Source organism: Varroa destructor, unplaced genomic scaffold (assembly GCF_002443255.2).
Source record: "Varroa destructor unplaced genomic scaffold, Vdes_3.0 BEIS01000002.1, whole genome shotgun sequence".
NCBI classification, from domain to species: Eukaryota; Metazoa; Arthropoda; class Arachnida; order Mesostigmata; family Varroidae; genus Varroa; species Varroa destructor.
Genome location: NW_019211455.1, coordinates 30,283,493 through 30,295,773, shown reverse-complemented (window position 1 = coordinate 30,295,773; position 12,281 = coordinate 30,283,493). Strand labels below are relative to the sequence as shown.

The 12,281-nt window shown below is 41.3% G+C and overlaps 2 protein-coding genes across 5 annotated transcripts; both read right to left on the bottom strand.

Moving 5' to 3' along the window:
• Positions 1 to 3,771: 3,771 nt before the first annotated feature.
• LOC111245721 (uncharacterized) lies at positions 3,772 to 6,443 on the bottom strand. 2 transcript variants are annotated; one of them, XM_022794420.2, is made up of 7 exons: positions 6,302 to 6,435; positions 5,967 to 6,065; positions 5,418 to 5,528; positions 5,172 to 5,339; positions 4,855 to 4,923; positions 4,362 to 4,487; positions 3,772 to 4,131 (listed from the first exon to the last, which is right to left on the bottom strand). In XM_022794420.2, exons 1-7 carry the CDS (start codon positions 6,350 to 6,352, stop codon positions 3,856 to 3,858), a joined length of 900 nt encoding a protein of 299 aa, XP_022650155.1. In that variant the 5' UTR covers positions 6,353 to 6,435; the 3' UTR covers positions 3,772 to 3,855. The 2 variants fall into 2 exon arrangements, with proteins under 2 accessions (XP_022650155.1, XP_022650156.1); XM_022794421.2 differs by lacking the exon at positions 4,362 to 4,487 and having other exon boundaries at positions 6,302 to 6,443.
• A 53-nt stretch (positions 6,444 to 6,496) lies between these two features.
• LOC147757649 (uncharacterized) lies at positions 6,497 to 11,830 on the bottom strand. Of its 3 annotated transcripts, XM_086978762.1 has the most exons (4): positions 11,477 to 11,828; positions 10,695 to 11,069; positions 9,855 to 9,936; positions 6,594 to 8,427 (listed from the first exon to the last, which is right to left on the bottom strand). In XM_086978762.1, the coding sequence occupies exons 2-4, from the start codon at positions 10,732 to 10,734 to the stop codon at positions 8,307 to 8,309; spliced, it is 243 nt and encodes an 80-aa protein (XP_086834888.1). In that variant the 5' UTR covers positions 10,735 to 11,069; positions 11,477 to 11,828; the 3' UTR covers positions 6,594 to 8,306. The 3 variants fall into 3 exon arrangements, 2 of the variants coding, with proteins under 2 accessions (XP_086834888.1, XP_086834889.1); XR_015320041.1 differs by lacking the exons at positions 9,855 to 9,936; positions 10,695 to 11,069 and having other exon boundaries at positions 6,497 to 6,626; positions 8,223 to 8,427; positions 11,477 to 11,830; XM_086978763.1 differs by lacking the exons at positions 9,855 to 9,936; positions 10,695 to 11,069 and having other exon boundaries at positions 11,477 to 11,829.
• Between the last annotated feature and the right edge of the window lie 451 nt (positions 11,831 to 12,281).

Sequence of the window (12,281 nt, the reverse complement as noted above, 5' to 3'; positions counted from 1 at the left end):
GTTCTCTAACGAAATGGCCGTGATTAACGGCAATCAGGTTTAGGAGCTGCGAAATTGATTAAACAATCTATTTTCGTGACTCAATAGTTGTACAAGTAGAACGGCTGAGGAGATCCGGAAAAGCTATACGAGCGTAAATTGTACGTTAATTAGTCTGGGCCAGAATAAGTTTCGTGCAATAGTTGTGGCAACCACAGCATTAAAATTAAACACATACGCTGAAAAGATAATGTAGATAATAGAGCCTTTTTGGCCTGTGTGCTTAGTTTTTTTCCTGTTAGAGATAACGGCCGTCTACTACTCTTTCTGTTAACACTAAAGTTACTCAGGGTTAATGTGTTTTGGCTGACTACTAGCCTCGTAGTCAAGTAGTTTATTGCCACGCCTAGATGTAAGCAAACTCCTGGAACGCCCCCACAAGGTTTTCCATGGACCTGACGTAAGAAATGTCGAAAGAGCCTTTTATTCCTTCTTTAGCATAAGCCGTAGTTCAACAATAGTTTCAGCCTTGGCTGGAAGGCCCAGATGGTCACTAGGCTCGAGTTCCATTTTTAAGACGATTTGCCGAGAAACGCATCACAAAGGTAATAATATTTCAAACAGCTGGAGATCCGTTTGATGCCCAATGCAAAACGTCAAATATGCGGGTGGCTAGCGCATCTCGAGTTTCCCTAATAACATCTTAAAAATAGTTGCGTCAAACTATACAATACCATACGTGGTACCAATTTGCGTTGTAGTGAGAGAAGAGGGCATCTACAATACAGCACGACATATATTAACAAAACTTCACAATACGTAAACGAACCCAAAAGCGCCGGAGCGTACGCAAAAGAAAACCGCTGGTCCAAATACAATATGCCACGGGCATCTCAAATGTTTGTTCCGGCACCCTGCCAGACAGAACTAATAAATTAATGTTTACAAACTGGTACATTTCCAGCCTAGTGGAAAGATGCTACCATGTTAGTGACCTCTGAATGGAAATGCACAATAACTGTGCCGTCATCATGACGGGTAATAGCGAAGAAAAGCGTTTGTTATGGGCTGATTTCCAGCTCACTGGCTAAGAGAGTGAACAGTTACTTAAAAGCCATCCCATCGGAGCACTACAGGTTTTGTGAGGACACTCCACGGAAATGGCGCGCAGGATCTTGATGGCTGACGTCAAGAGAGCACCGGTCATGCCGTGCAATCCGTTGTACGTGGTGTTCGTGGACTTTAAGGCAGCGTTCGACTCAGTGCCCAGGGACTAGGCTATGCTCGTGCTGGCCGAGGCGAATGTCCCTATGAATGTCCGCAATTTTCTCGCTACAATTTTACATAAAGCAGCGTAATTACTGACAAGGGAGTGACCTAACTCCCGCAATTTACACAGAGAGCTCATGTGGCTCAAAGAGACCACCATGCCTTAATCTTTATCTTTCTAAAGGGTCTTCTTGGTCAAATAAGAGAACCGAGAAAATCAGCTGAAGTCATCTTTTATGTAGACGACTTAATGACATACGAATCCAACAGGTTCCATGCACAGTAACCCGGCTTCATGCGACCACAGAGCTACAATTGACTATAAACCCAGCGGCCGTTACTATCTTCAACTTTGCCAAGTCACCTTTTGCCTATATGAATCAGTTTCCGTTCTTAGGGTGCCTTTTCTCCGAGAACGACAGAACTTCCACTATGCGCGTCAACGAAAGATACCAGAAGGCAGTATTGGCTACATGGGCAACAAAATCACCACATCGCTTGTCCTTCGCAACTGTACTCAGTTTAATCGACTTCAAAGCAGCTCTGACCGCAACGTATGGAATATGCGTCATTTGGGAAGATTTTACGCTGGAGAACCTCGAGCAAATGAATTGCGTCAGAGCCTCTTTCCTCAAAAGAGCACTGCAGCTCACAGAGTAACCCGGAATAGCCTCCCGCATCTTTTAACCGACCTGCCACTGCTCTCCAAGCCTCTATGCCGTTCTTCCGAGCTCTTATCAGCGAAATCTTTGAAGACATATCTTACAAATTGGGAGCAAAAATCTGCAGAACTTTATGGGTTTTTTTTTGCTTCAGGTACCAGTGGGAAGGGAAAAGTCGACTGAACAGACATGCTATCACTCGTTGTGCCCTGTAGGAATTCCACCATAGACCCTGCAAAAAACAAGGCTTCTACGGGTCTGACGTTACATGTGGGCACTCTAGATGTAAAGGAAATCATTATAGATATCATGCCGCCCGTTGTTCTCTGGTACCATTTTTAGACCATTTGGCAAATCTCTAAAATTAGTTTTATAAACTCAACAAAATCGTATGACGTGAGGTGTTTTGAATGATTCTATATACTATGTCTGATATTGGAACGTTGTGTTGTTGAATCGTATGGATGAAGTATTTACTATTACTAACGAAAGTGAATAATTATATAAAATTTAATTAGGTTTGTAGTTTGTTTTTGCTAAACGCTTTATGCCACCTTGATGTCTTGAAGGTTTACGAAATGTCCTTAAATTATATACCTTAAAGGTGCATAACTTTGATTAACTGATTTATAATTTATGAGCTTCAAACAAAAGGGAAAACAACGTAAGTAAATGTTGACATTACTAAGATTCGTGCAAAATTTCTGCGGCAAAACGGCCACTGGAGGCATCGTTTTTCTATGTTTCAAATTTGAGGTTAAATCTTACTGTTAAGCGTCCGATGGGACGCCTAGCTCCCATCACGAAACGACGAATTCTATCTATGCCGGGGTTCGAACTCGAACCACAACTTGTACCTAACATTAGCATGCAAATACAATATCCACTTCGCTATCACGGGAAAATGAAGGTGTGGTCGTTCTACGTTTTGAGTTTTACGTCCGGTATCACCCTTAGATATTCCACCAGACGGCTGGCTCCCAGCACGAAACGAACTGCCTATGCCTGGGTTCGGATCTGAACCGCAACGCGTTCCGAAGGGTAAATACTTTATCCACTAAGCTATTACAGAGACATGCCGTTGTCTAAATAACCTGATCTATACCTACTAAATCCCGCCTTACTAAATCAACTTTAAGTTTGCCTAGTCACCTTGTTATGAAAATCAATATTAATCTGTGTATTTATTAGATAGATTCATAATAAACTGAAGTGCAATATATTAGGTTAGGAAGTTCCTTTTTCCGTTTACCCCGCCATTATTTGTTTGCTTTATTTAGCATTCCAAAAAGCGCTTCCTTCTCTGTAACTACGCTGTAATTTCATTGCATAGTAAACATAATTTTCTGTTAAATTTGATAGTTATGGCCATCGATATCTCTGCCACGTACACCGAGCATCATATAAATGCGTACTTGAAGGAGTCTGCTAAGTTCAAGGTTGAGTGGTAGACCTGAATCGATGAAGATCTCAGAAACAAAACATCGAATCTTCTATGAAATTCAATTCAGTCATTCAACAGTTGTCGTAAATAGGGCCTTTAAGTAGTCTTTGGCCCTCTTCTGCTTCATTCTCTGAATGGTTTGAGTGATCAACTTTAATAAATACCACGCCATGTACCTTTTTGGACCCCCATAAAGCAATTTTCAATGGAAATAAGATTGATATCTTATCTTAGGATGTGCCTTAGGCCTTAATTGCAGCCTAGGGCAATTATAAGCTAAAAAAGATAACTACTAGCAGCAGTTTTCGTCTTCGAGAACATTTAGTCTCGAGACTAACTATACTACATTTTTTTCCCGAAGGTACTCAACGGTAACCGTATACGAGATGCATTGAGACAGATACGAAATCTAAGAGCTGACGCTTAAGAACGAAGCTGGATTTTATTTATCAACTGCTCTTAGAGTTTTGAAATTATTATGAACTAGTTGATAGTATTATTCTATTCTTTCGCTTGAATTACGCCCAGAATATAGTGTATAACCGAGAATATACTTTGAGGTTCATCATATTCTATGTTCAACTTCTTAGGTAACTCCACAGGCTTGAGAGTGGTACACAACTCATAGTCGGCGGAACAAAGAAGAGTAACAGTTTCTCTAACCGTCTGTTTAAGGTAATCATCAAAAAAGGCTTGAGTCTCCGATCCACAGCGGTCAACCGCGATGTCCAGAACACATTTTTCGAAACGTTTGTACGCACAACATCCGTGATCGACCTAAAAAACAAACCGTTGTGCTAATTGTAGCTTGTATTACTATAGGCGAGAGACGAAACGGCCAAGTTGATCAGTGATCGTATTTACGCTATCGGATAATGTAATTAGAGAATGTGCTGACGAGTTGCCTGCGTTTCTACTGAAAAACACGCGTTTGATACGCTTAGAAACAATCTGACTACGATTATTGTTATTTTGCTTTTTACTCTTCTAGCGGAATCATAACCCACCTTTTTCCTGAATGTTTTCACATGGATTGCATTACTGAGGTTAGTGAGCATGCCAACCATACAGCCATACAGTTCACCGCTTATGGTATTGATACAAGGGGCAATCGACAGGAAGTCAGTGTATTCCTGCAAGGAAAAGGCTTTACATATATATCTTATGTGAAATAATCACTCTCAACAAATCATTCAGACCTACGGCGATGATCCTGTGGGACAAATCGGGCATAGTCGAAAAATAGGCTATGGCCAGAAGCGGGAACCCAGTTTATGTAGTTAAATGGTAGCGATTTTGCAACAAGCAACGTTACGACAATCTGCAGGAAAGCTAATTCTACGTAGAGATAAGGATGATCTGAAGAAAAGCCTTTCATGATCTTGTCATATATCATTGAATGTATGCTATGATTGAAGAACTATCTAAGACGATAGATTTGAGTGATGTTTTGACTAATTGATTAAGGAAACTAATTCTGCCATTCGATCGAACTTTTACCTTTGATGTGGGATCACAGCGACGTGAGAACTCGTCGTGGTTATCATCGAAAAGAGCCCGACTCATGCCCTATAAAAAATCCACAAAATATGGGCTAGTTGATCTAATCCCAAGCAAAATTCCACGATCTAATTAAAATAGGGCTAGTTAGAGCTTCAAAAATTCAATGTCATCTATTCCTATTATTAGCCTACTTAATCTTAATTAGCTCAAACTACTAATTTAGAAAGAGGACAACGTAGATTGTCTAACTTAACACGACTAAAATAGCCCGCCGAGCACTTTTTGATAAACAATCTGATTTCACTTTCACTTACTTTTGTTATTCCAGTGTCACAAATATCGACTCGCTCTCGTAGACATTCTTCCGCTGCCGTTTGCTTCTCACAATGAGCAATCAGCGCACTCTCGGTTTCCGGCACCACAAATTCATGGTTTTTCCTTGTCAACACATAAAGAGAGTCGCTACAATTTTCTAAGTGTCTCTAAAAAGCCAAAAAACAACGAGTGAAATTACTAATTATGTTAGCGTCAGCGTGACTAGTTTGATTTCAAATGTTTACCTGTGAACAAAGTTCGACATCAGCTGCTAGGAGGCCGCTGAGTAGCGTCAACGCAATGGACATTTGTAAATTTCCCGCTAAATAATACCCCGATCTCTTGTGCTCGAAGGCCTGCAAAAACAGACATCGAGATGTCATTAGCACACGGCTTCAGAAGGATTCAACGACGTTGAACACTAAAAACTTTACCTCTATAGATCAGAGCAAATCGAAGGCTTCTATAGACTAGAATTTTGAGAACAAATAATTTTTGGTCTTTTGTTCATACATGATAAAAGCATTTTTTTTTTTTTAGAAAGAAAATAATTTTATAATATTTGTTGAGCGAAACGAATGTATTACTCTCCCCCTATAAGCCACCTTTTAACTGCTACAATTTTAAGTCGTAAGTTGAAACTTCTAAACGGCAGAACCTCAATAAGAAAATATGCTTAGCTAAGTTCCATTGTCAAGGCTATGATCACTATTAATATATTGCACAAATATAGCGTAGTATGTAACAAAGTGATAGAGAGGTTAATCTAGACGTTTGGGTTGAACGCATACTACCATTTTCGGTAAAATTCTTCCGCAGGATGACGTAGGCGGTAACGCAGAAGTCTTGGAATTGTCAAATTTCCAATTCGAATTCCGTAAAACACACGTAACCTTGATTGCAATGAAAAGATATTATAAAAAGAAGTCTCATTAAAACTGAGGAATCGACTTTGCATTTATTATATAGTGTGTATATATTCCTAATCTTCTATAGAATATGCCATTAACCATAGGTAAACATAAAAGCGATAGCTCGTAAAATAAAAAAAGCTGCCATTTTTTATCATTGGTAATAAAGCAATGGTTATTTTCTCAGATACATTATTGTGTTTACTTATTTGACTCACTTGGTGGACAACAGAAGGTGCATAAGGACCTTTCGTGAAACGAGTACGCATCGAAGCTTTATAAGGCCTGGTAATCTCTTTCGAACGACATCCGATTTGAGAAAGGGTGTTTTTCTGGATTTTCTAGGTGAGGGTAATTTTCCCCAGTCTACGAAAGGGGATAAAGGTAGCAAGCTCATCGCCGAGAAATCGTTCGTGGCTCGTCAAATAATAAACATGCGGCTAAACGCGAAGTATAATTTGCTATACATTTGTAATGAATTCTATTCCAATTCAAACGATTACTTAATTGGTCGTTGTGGGCGCAGAAAGAAGCGGAATAGATCTGTCAAATCAACAGACGCACTTCATTTGATTGGGTAAAATCTTCAACAGATGTATACCTTAAATCAAATAAAACTATACAAAACCTAGTTTAAGGCATAATTATAAATAAGATTTCATATATCAAAAAGTATAAGCCTGCACTTTTGTTTCATACTACTTCAAGTTTCCTTGAGATTTTGTATGTGTATTGTTATTATCCAACAAATATTTTAAGCTATTTCTATTCCATGACACATAATAACGATTTCGGGACTGCTCTGCGATCTTGCTGAAAGCCAGAAGTTATAGTCATAAAAATACTTCCTGTTAACTAAACAGAGAGAAAAAAAAATGGTGTTTTTTTTCGCGATAGTACTACGAACCGGTACGAAGCAATGTACCGGTAAGGTACATTGCTTCGCTTCTCTCGACTCGAAGAGTTGACCTTTGGATAAAGAAAACTCTTGACATTTATGTCCTAACACTTTGTCAATCGGCGACCTGCCAGTGATATAGTAGAGCGCCACATTTCCTCTAGGGTAACGCTCACCTATTGCCTGTAAATATCTCACGGGCCAGTCAGCACAGGGAGCTTAATATAATACTATTGTTACTGCCGTTACCTTTACTGCTAAGAAATGCCAATATCTATCGTGTTTGCAGATGACCACTGGTTTAGGGGGAAATGCAGCTTAATTCAATGACGTGGAAATAAGCGACGTATTTTTGACGCATTGCCATAGGTGTACCTTGGCTATGGTAAATGCGTGGATCTTCCTTATGTTTAAACAATACGTCATTGGTACGGTTAAAAAGTAACGTGATTGCGATTGATTCTGTATGATTTGAATAAGTATTAGCCCAGACCGAACGGGAAAACGGCTCTCTACGTTAATGATTTCGCAGGTACTCGCGATACGATCAGAATGTAATGGCGTTAAATAGTTTTCGATGCTAAAAATGTTTTCCGTCGTTAAATCGCCTGAACTTTCGTAGACGCGTTAAGCACACCATATAAGAGTGTGCAGCTTTGCCAAATTGGCAGTGATGTAGCACCTTTTCATTACAGTACAGCGCAATAGATTATGACAGCCGTTAGAGATCCGCCAAGATTGAAAAATGAACTTTTTCTTTTAACGCGGAAAGTAACAGCTGCTGGGTGGGTTATCCACACTTCGCCTTGTCACAATGACAGAGCTGTATTTTAAGCGCACGTTCGAAAATTTCCGCGTTACTCAACGACTGAGAAGAGATAAAAGTTTCAGGGCTTACATCGATTCACCTGATACTTCCTGATTATTTGATATTCGCCCTAGATGAAGGACACCTTAAATCAACTAACTCGTAGGCTTGTACACTTCGTCTATGACTTCAGTTCCTTGCACGAATGAAAAATCATTCGTACAGAATACAGAGTGGCGCGATATATTCTTGCGTGACGTATCTGGTGAAAGAGCTAGTACATCCGGCAGGCTGTACATTGCAAAAAAAAAAAAAACAACTATAATACGAATAGGTAGACTGAAACGTTCAGTAGCGGCTGATTCGTATGCTCCAAAATTTCAAGCCAGTCCTGATGACAGATTAGTGGGTAACGTATTCGCACGGTAATTACAGGCACATGTTGTGGTCTAGGTTCGAGCCCGGGCATAGACACACGGGTCGTTTCGTGCGGGGAGCCAACTATCTGATGGAATGCCTAACGGCGATATTGGACGTAAAACTCGAAACGTCGTGAAGTCATCCAAGCCAACGTCGAATGTCCAGAAGTATCCGTGGACGAAACGTTCGAACGTAAAGCTACACGTGTACGAAGGTTCCTATTGATGAAAACGAGACGATAATCATTAGTTAAAATACTTCAAGGAAAATTGTGCCACATGACGCAGCTAAGTTAACAAAGAGATTATGAAGGCAATAAAAGCAAAGGGCACAGTATAAGGTTTTTCCTTTAACCATACATATGTCATATAATTGCAATACTTTTTATTTCAGTTCACTATTCGCCATTTATTGATTTTCGGTCTTATGAAAAGAATATCAGCCCACATAATACCAGTTGAGCGCTTGCATCGATTATCTATGATAACGCTCCCCACTTTTCTTGAATAGACAGCGATGTCTGGATGTCCAGGTAACGCAGTAAAAGGTTGTCAATTTGAATTTACAAAGTAAGCTTAGTAAAGCTCCGTAGCGCCCTTATAGATTGATATGATAGACTTTGTCTTGTATAACGAAAATCAAGCCTGGCTTATATTATTGACCGCTAGCCATGTGTAATAATGGTAACTTAATATGTGAAATTGTTCATTTAACAGGTGAAGTTGACTAGCTATTAGATGTGCAGTAAGGACATTATTTACATAAAACAGTTCTAAAATTAAGCGTCGGAGCGAGTTGTTTTCACATGAGTTGCTTGGTGGAAATGCCCCATTTTTGAGTAAAGTTTCAGTCGGGGAATACACAAGTGTGGCAAAACGCAAAAGTAAGAAGAGCGATAGAGTGGTGCGGGTGGGGGCTTTGAAAGTGTACAGACACGGCTCATTTCCGTTTCCGTTTGACGATTCGTGTCGGTAGTAATGGTGGTGGATGGAGCTAGAGATGATGGCGCTGTAAGGCGTCGACGTTGTGAAAACCGAATAAGAAAAAAGACGCTGCATAGGCTTCATACCGAAGCACGATGGACTGAAGAGCTCTGGCTACGCACGGACGTGAATATGCCGGAAGTGCAAGCTATGTAGTGGGCCTTTCTGGACATACGCCTGCCCGTGCAAGTAATGGTTGGCATTGGCAAAACGAGATCGCGTCCGCCGCAAACTTTAACTACCGCTACCACTAACATGCCACGTACACGACGTAATCGGTGGGACCACTAGCAAGAACCTCGAACTGGCCCTGATATCACACTCGCGTAAGCATTGCTTTTGACACAACGACAACAACAACAACAACAGAAATACTAGCAGCAACAAGAACGGCAACAATAATAACAACCGGAAAATAATCCGGAAGTAGTGCCACCTAAAGACTGATATGTAACTTATCGAAAAAGTTGAAATGGCAACGTCAAGGCTTACGTGGTGCAGAACACTCGGAATGAGTAGTTCTAATAGAGACAGTTTTGTAGCGCGATTCGGGAGGTGAAGGACTGAGTGGAAATGGGCGAGAGAAGGTGGGGTTTATAGAATATGATAAACAGAGACAAGCAGATATGCGACTCCCCAAGTCCGTTCAGGAGACTACGAACCCGAGTGCAGCTTCCAACAGTTCGGTTAACACGGCTCGATAGCATACGATGAAGTAGAACACTACTAGCACGTAGGTAGCCTCTGCAAGTTCATGATAATAGATTTATACAGAATAACACATTTGTAAAAAGTTCCAGTTTGTTGTTCAATTGCTTTAACTATTCTCGTTTTAGTTGCTAAGCGGGAAGATGATATCCATAAAGCGAATGCAATGATATTAATAGTTTTTAATAGTATGATCTTAATAGAGGGCGCGCACGCGGATACATATACATTGAAGTTACAATTTTGTGTCGCTAGGTGCCGCCAAGCATTTTATTCGTGCCGTTCATAAATAGATATCTCTTCCACGCCATCTGTTCTAACGAATCCCGATCCGATTCGACTCGACCCGACCCGACCCGCTAGACGCGTGCGTCATGCATGTACTTAGGGTGATACCTTATTTTCAACCAATGCAAACGTCCAGGGAAAAACGGTCATGAAAGACTGACTTGAAGACGACTCGGTCGGAGGAACGGGCTTCATCGTACAAACTGTCTGAATTTATTCTGTTACTCGTATCTACGATGAGCATGGTTCGGCTGGTTGGCGACTACGTGTCCCTACTACGCTTCCTATAACATACTCGTTGCCCGATGACAGAGCAAAATGCCAATCAGTTATTGTATTTATGTCTAACCTTAGGTGGCGTCTGAGTATTATGAAACTAGCAGAATCTGAGCTGTCGAAAACAGTATGTTCCATTCCGGCCCCCCTGTCGTTCAGTTAGTGATTAATCGTAGCGACTAAGGTGAGAGGATATACACCTGCAAATGTATTTCTCCCAGTGGCGGTACCTTTAGACGGGACGCGTGCTCTTAATGATCCAGTGTGCATTCGGTCGACCGATACGCAGTTTTACCAGCTGCTTCTGGTATCAAGGGCTTATAGCTTCGTGGAGAACAACCTTCACGGTAGTCAGAACACCTGTTCGGTCGGTCGTTCACAGCCAGCGGACGTGCTCATCATTTCTACATAGCAACAGACTGGCGAAATAATTATAGACCTGGTAAAAATAATTGTTATACCCATGTGAGCAACATCAAGTAACGCAATACGAAAAGAGACACTGTAACGGTCCGTTCTTGCACTCGTCGTAATTCTTCGAATCCTGTAAAACCTCGCCAATAGCCGGGACACGACAACGGACTCCAGCGCTATAACATTATTGCCTGTTTGCCGCAGTGATAATGTTATTATAAATCATTATCAATAAAAAAAAAAAATGCTCTACTACTAAATCTATCGCAAGGGTCCGATATCACTGGTTAGTTCTTAGGCCATTAACATAACAGAAAGGCAACATATGACAGGAACATTTTCGTCTACCAGGTCAATTAACGAACCTTGAACGTCCAGGTCTATACAGTAGCTTGTAATTGGCAAGTGACGTTGACCAGTACCATAGACAAATAGTTGACCAGAAATATCATTCATTCATGCGTCGTAGTAAAAGCCAAGCTATATTTACTAAATATTCACCTGTAACTAGCCAGTAACTTCAATAAGATCAAGTTATTCTACGTATCTAATCCGCATTTTACGTTACTCGTATAGCGAGGGATCAGTTAGAACGTACCTCAACCATCTGAATGCCGACATCATCACGGAGAACCTAGTTTCTATCGTCGAGTTAAAGTTATGTGGCAACATTTCAAACCATGCGCGACATTTTCGCCTGCCTTTGCCGCTCTCCATTAAATGCATGTGAGGTGTGCGGCTGATGTCTGGTTTGTATTGTTGGTATTGAACTGACGCCACTAGAGTCGCGTCGGAGAGAAGGCAGTGAGCGTGAAATGAGCCCTTGATTGCATTCTTTGCCAGCATATCAGGCCCCGTGCGACAGCGGGTAAAGCCACGCATTCGTTACCAGTCAGCCTTCTACTCGACTACACCCGCTTCACCCGTCAACAGAGAAGAGTTACTCGCTACTACCCCTTTATTAGACGCCTCAAACTCGCTGCGATCATAAAACGAGTAGGGGCTTTTAGTTCGCGTTTGTTTAAGCTTATGTGTCTGGCGGGGGAGAGGGGGGAGGGGAGGGGAGGGGGGGGGGTACGGACGCTTTAGTTGAGATAGCAGGCACAGAGCGCTTATCTTTGGCGGCGACTGAGGAGGACTCGGAATTGAGCGGTGACAAAACTGAAACACGTAGAGCGTTAAAAAGAAACGCGTCAGCAGCTCCGGAACTGGTTTGAAGAATTCCATGAGTGAACATTTCTCCTGCTTCTCCGTCGCCTAGGCGGATAGGTTGTTGTATCGGGATGGCTAACCATGCTGGATAGCTGTACTGTTACCATACTTTAGCTATAATTAGGCTGGTGGATTTAAGTTTAGGGTAGAGGGCCACATCAGCAGGTAAATGAACTAACGAATGATTACGG